At 39.0% G+C, this 6,000-nt stretch overlaps 1 protein-coding gene across 7 annotated transcripts in view; it reads left to right on the forward strand.

Annotated features, from left to right (window-relative positions):
• gria3a (glutamate receptor, ionotropic, AMPA 3a) overlaps positions 1 to 4,216 on the forward strand; it is a 90,268-nt gene extending 86,052 nt beyond the window's left edge. For 3 of the 7 annotated variants that reach the window (XM_044140258.1, XM_044140257.1, XM_044140259.1), the window contains 2 exons: positions 1,890 to 2,138; positions 3,350 to 4,216. In XM_044140258.1, the coding sequence (XP_043996193.1) occupies positions 1,890 to 2,135 (246 nt within the window). In that variant the 3' untranslated portion in view covers positions 2,136 to 2,138; positions 3,350 to 4,216. Of the gene's footprint in view, positions 1 to 1,168; positions 2,139 to 3,349 lie in introns of those variants that run through there. The other 4 variants (XR_006372902.1, XM_044140262.1, XR_006372901.1 and 1 more) reach the window with 4 other exon arrangements.
• Positions 4,217 to 6,000: the final 1,784 nt, after the last annotated feature.

The following is a 6,000-nucleotide window of genomic DNA, read 5'->3' on the forward strand; positions in this document are numbered from 1 at the left end:
GTGTGATAAGATCACAACTAAAACACTCTACGAAACACAAATGTGAGTTCATATCACTCCAGCTCAGGCAGGTCAAACGTTAGGTGAGAGAATGTAGCTTTAACCATTCTTTCAAAAGTGCAATTGTGAGGTCAAACACTCATGTTGGACAAAAGGGCCTGGCTCAAGGTCTCCACTTATAATGGTGTTCTGTTGGGTTAGTGTCAGGACTCAAATCAAGTTCTTTCATAAAAATCCTCAGTCTTTATGGACCTTGCCTGAAACATAGTTATTTTGGAAGAGGAGGAGACCATCTCCAAACTATTCCCCCTAAGTTAGCCTAAAATTCTCCAAAGTATCTTGGTGTGGTAAAGCATTAGGAGTCCCTTTTCGTTGGAAACTTTCCCCGCTGCTCTAAAGCCCAGTAAATTGACAACATTGACACAGCATCCAAAAAGCCACAGTTGTCATCCACCCAATGACACGACTCTTTGCTTTGCACTTGGTCGTGGACAAAGTTTTGGATGCAGCTGTTCGTCCATGAGGTTCTTTACACAGTCTTCTCAAACTAATCTAAAGGCCACATGGAGTGTGAATGCTGTAGCCTTGCAGAAAGTAGTGGACCTCCGTTCTAATCGCTTCAGCCCTGCTACCTTCCCACTAGCAGTTGACTTTTGATTATCAAGACGTGAGGAAATTTCACTAATTGCACATCCAATTAGACTACCCTGGTGGGTTTTACTGAACTTCAGAGAACAACCCATCTGTTCCCAAATGATTGTAGAATTAGTCTGCATATCTAGATGCTGGATTTTATCAACCTACTGTTGCCATGGGACGGACTGAAAGACCTGATTTCAGTGATTTGGATCGGCCGTTTGTCCCTCTACTCTAGCCCATGACACGATTGTCACCAAAAATAGTTCTGCAATGCAACCTCATGTGTATTTGCACACTAATGCTTCACTGAGCTGCCTCTGGTATTTATGAATAAATCAGGAACAATGGCGGCAACTTTGCTACCCTGATAAATACCCTGTTTGTGAAATGAGGGACAAGTTTTTAGCATCCTGTGCCTCTTTTTGATGTGTTGCTAAAAATGTCTGTAAGCTATTTTCAACAATTATTATGTTACTGAAAAAGAAAACAAAAAAAGTTAAATTCTTTCCTTTTCTGCATTTTTTTGCAGCTGCCCAACTTTTTTTGAACACAGAAAAGGCCATTGTTGCCCTGACAAAACCAAAGAGACACTTGATAGCAAGTAAGTGGCCAGGAGGTATTTAATAGTCACACTGACATATGATGGATTGTCAGAGTAACAAACATTTTTTATGCATTTTCAATTATCATAAAATATCTAGCTTGCATACAAGCAATCCGACTTTTACCATATAAAAGCAGATTTAACTGGTTTTGGAACCGTTCCATTGGGTTTTAATGCAAATGGTAACACTTGCAGAAATGAATTTCAATCTTACTGTTTGGCTTTTAATAGCAGCAAAATGGTTCAGTTCCCCTTTTTTACAGCTTGCTACTCTGACTGTACAGATGCAGTATTGTCAAGGTTGAGTTCAGCAGCTATGGTAGTAAATTGAAGCTAATCTGTAGACCTGTACGACCACGACCGCCTTCCTCTGTGTGGCCTCGTAAAGAGACCACAAAGCAGGATAGTCGACAAGTCTCTCTACATTCACCTTCTCAGGGATTTCTTTGTAGATTGATTAAGAGGAGGAGGTCTGTATATGAACTGTTTTTAGTCAGATTAGGCAGTTATACTTCAGGATGTCTATACACACATTTAGCGACCTCCTCAGAGTAATTGCTAGAGATAGAGTAGCAGTGTTCATGTAGGTTTTGTGCCTCTCAGTGTCCGTTTAAAACCCCTTAATGGTGGTCTGTACCTCTCCCAGGACAAGACAAGTGCATTGAGCCTGAGCAACGTGGCAGGCGTCTTCTATATTCTGGTCGGGGGGCTCGGCTTGGCTATGACCGTTGCTTTGATAGAGTTCTGCTATAAGTCACGGCAGGAAACAAAAAAGCTCAAGCTGGCGAAGAACGCCCAAAACTTTAAGCCAGCCCCTCCAGCAAACGCCCAGAATTTTGCCACATACCGTGAAGGCTACAACGTCTACGGCACGGAGAGTGTGAAAATCTAAAGGGTAGGTCTTCCGTCGTTTCTCACACTCACTAACACTGGTGGGTTTCTTTGCGATAGATCAGGGGTCTGAATCCTGCAGCTCTGGGGAATTTTTTTCCCAGACTCACTTTCAAACTTTTTACAGGCTCTAACAGATTTGGTTTTTCTTCCAAAGAGAGTCTTGTATCAAGGTTCATTGATCTTCCCATTAATTACGACCGGATGAAAAGCGCGCTCACAGCATGATGTTGTGTTCCTCTGCTGTATTTCGCTATGGGGGCTGGTAATGTTAAGAGTTTCAGGGTTTGCATTAAATGTATCATTTTTAAAATTCCACACTTTTACACAGTTTTCCTAATATTTAAGAAGAAAACATTTATCTAGCATGCATTGCCACAAACTTAGATTAGCCCCTATTTGCTAGAAAAATCTGAACATTAAACACAGATTAGCTCTTTTATTAGTAAAAATAGATTATACCAGAATTATCTTTGTTTGTCCTTCTTGTCTCTGAACGATGTCCTTGAGTGTCTAAAGGCGCCTAGAAATAAAACGAATCGTCATAATTATTTATTTGTTCCACGGTGAGGAAAGGAAGAAACATCTGTTTGCTGCTGGTGATGAAGCAGCTTGACAAGCAAATGGAAGCACATTAATAACAATAAAAACAGAGTAGACTGTACAATAAACTGAAATACAAAACAGAAGAAAAACTATACAGTTGTGCAGATGATGACAGAAGTAGAACGAAGTACAAAAACTGTACAAATTGTACATTTTGAATATTTGTCCAAAAATAGACTATTTGTGGAAATACGGAAACTGGTGCAACGAAAAGCAGGAGTGTAAACAGCTTGTTGTGTTTGTTAATAGTGTTGACTCTAACTGAGTATCTCTGCATCAGCTCTGCAGTGACGTTACTCCGTCATACACATTGTGAGAAGTTCTAATGTCATTTAATGAAATGTGGGCATTTGTTCTTCTTCTCTGGCCTCTAAACAGCTCCAGTTTAAAATCCTGATTTAAAACAATATGTAGGTCAGAACTGACCTGTTTTGTCTGCTAGTAATAGAAATACCAAATTGGTAATTTTTAATTAGAAGATTCCAACAGTTTAGATTATTTTCCTTCATTTGTCTCCTCTCAACTAAATTGAAAAGATCATCCCATCAAATTTGAGCAGCTGGGAACTTCAGACGCTGAAATGATCTATGTGGTTTTTCTGTTTCGCAGGTGATTCTTAAACCCCACTGGTGCATTAAGGATAGAAAGAGCCACTCCGACACATGACACGTGACCCCGACAACCCTCCACCCCTCGAAGGTGGGCATCCTGGAAGTGACGCTTTCCTCGTCATCAGCTTGGACTCAAGCCAATAAGTCAACACGTGCTCATTTGGGGTTATGAGCTGTCACACTAACAGAGGGCAATCACACACATCTGGACTTCTGATTGCGGGAACATGGGAATTGCCTCTTGTAGTGCCTTAAGGAGCATTTTTGGCGTCATGGCAATGCAGATAAAATTAAATTAACTTGATAAACACAGAACAAAAAACAAAAAAAAAGAAATCCATGGAAACGGCAGCGATCGGATAAGAAACGGCTTCATGTAGATGGACTGATGTAATTACTGTTTTATATTTTGAAGACGACACACACACAAAAAAAGCCATGGTTTGCAATGAAATCCCTGAGGTACTTAAGTAATTTAAATCCTTTAAAGAGATATTTTTGTGGTGAAACCTTAAGTTGGATAAATGTTATGTTTAGTGAGGTAAAGTCCTTTTCTTGTGTTATTATAAGGATATTTCCAGTGTCAGAACATTTAGGACAAGCATCAGTAACATAAATAAGGTTAAGGATCAGTTGAACTGGCAGCATTTTCTACCAGTTTTTTTTTTTTTTTTTTTTTTTTTTGATACTCCAATTTCAACACGTCATGCTTGTGTACATCTGAAACAGCTGGGATGGTGTTTGTTTCATAGCCTACCGGACATTCAACCTACTCTGTATTTACTTGGATGCTTGTTTTAAATCAAGTACGTCATTTGTTTAAAACTGCCAGTTTTGGAAAGAAAAAAAAAAAGGGGGAGACATTTCTACTGAAGAGGTCGGCTTGTTTTCACTTAGCCCCCCATTACTGAGATTGAAACAATTCCCAACTCTTTAGATGAGAAGAAAATAAAGACCCCGTTTTATGTAACAGAGCATTAAAGACGATTTTTAAAAGAGCTCATGGTTTTACACGTTGTGCACATTTCAGCACTGCTCTCACAGTAAGCGCGGTTTCATCGATCAGTTTTGGTAAACGGCAGTGTGCCGTAGCTTCTTTTGGTTGTGACGAGCGTTCTGTGCGACGAATCAAACGTTTGTTCGGCTAAACTCTCTGCAGACCGTAGGGAGAGGCTGACATTGTAAACCATTTGCGCCTGCACTAGTTTGATAGCTCTTTCTCGTCCTTTTCATGAAGTGCATGTGAATTTGGTGGTAGTTTAACCAAATAGCAACTCCAAACGGACCCCGGTTTAGTCGGCTCTAAAATGACTTTTATTCCAGTTTGATTTTATGGAGGGTTTTTTTTTGGGTTAATTTATTGATACCTCAACCATTAGAGTTGCATGTATGGACACAACAAACCTCTGTGTAGAGGTCCTGTACAAAGGATTTTATTACATTTCCTTAATAAAAGAAGATTTATATTCAGCTTTGGGATCTTTCTTCTACTGCTTCTCTAAAACTACAAATCTTGACGTGTTTTAAAAGGTGCATATTATTGAGGTCGAGAAATTATTCTAAACAAAAGAAACTTTTAGGGAGCAGAATGAGAGCACATCATCCTGCAACACAAACTCATCTGCTGGGGCTACTTATTAAATTTGGTCTTTTGATGGTTCATTTGAATATTTTGGTGCTGTGCTTGTGGATTATACATTTCTTACAGACACCAACAAGGTTCCTGCATCATTTTTGGCTCATTTAAAGTGTTCAAACATCCAATTATATTCAAACTTTATCCGTCCCAAATTGTTGCCCTCAGGTGAAGGAACCTGGGTGTGAAAATAAAACCTCAGAAGGAACACCAGTGTGACTACTAAGCGAATCCAGCTGTAGATCAACGTGGACCAAGACAGAAGTGCCCTGATTGAGCCACAATCTGGTCACGACGACAAGAAATTATATTGGACAAATCAGAGTGAAGCTTTGAGACGGGATCACTGTCAGACATGAGTAGCATCACAATGAGGGTCCAACAGTGGGACGCAACAATGAACTGTTTCCAGCTTGTTAAATCTTTGATACCCTTGTTGTTGCATAAGGATTCAAACAAATCTGCAGCAAACAGGGTTTTATTAAGCTTTCAGAGCGTCTCCAACTCGCAGCTCGCCGACAGAAAAGACTGTCAAGAAAATCCGAGATCATCCCACTTCCCCATGCTGGAGATTTTAGTTTAACAGTAACAATAAATAAAGTTATCTTTAAAATTAATTACTCAAGTAAAATCTAGACCCAACATTAGACTTAAATGTCAATAAAATCAATTTGGTTGTGTGTGTTGTTTCTGTCTCCTGCAAACTTTGCTTTAATTCTACTTTTTTCTATTTAATCATAAGAAATCATAGTCAAGACAGAGAGAGTCATGAAACAGGAAAAGCAGTTTCCTGGAAAAAGAGGAAGTAAGTTTCCAGCCTGCAGATTTATAAAAATAGTTCAGACTATTACTTAGCATGAAAGTTTTAAAGAAAGAAATCTAAAGATTGTGAGTAATTGGATAAGATTCAAAGTAAAATACTTATATTAATATTGGTTTACTTGTAATAATACTTACACTTACACTTACATTAGTGGGAACTCTTACAAGTAAAACAAGTAACTGTAACTGAT

The sequence above is a fragment of the Gambusia affinis genome, linkage group LG15 (assembly GCF_019740435.1).
Source record: "Gambusia affinis linkage group LG15, SWU_Gaff_1.0, whole genome shotgun sequence".
In the NCBI taxonomy this organism is placed as follows: Eukaryota; Metazoa; Chordata; class Actinopteri; order Cyprinodontiformes; family Poeciliidae; genus Gambusia; species Gambusia affinis.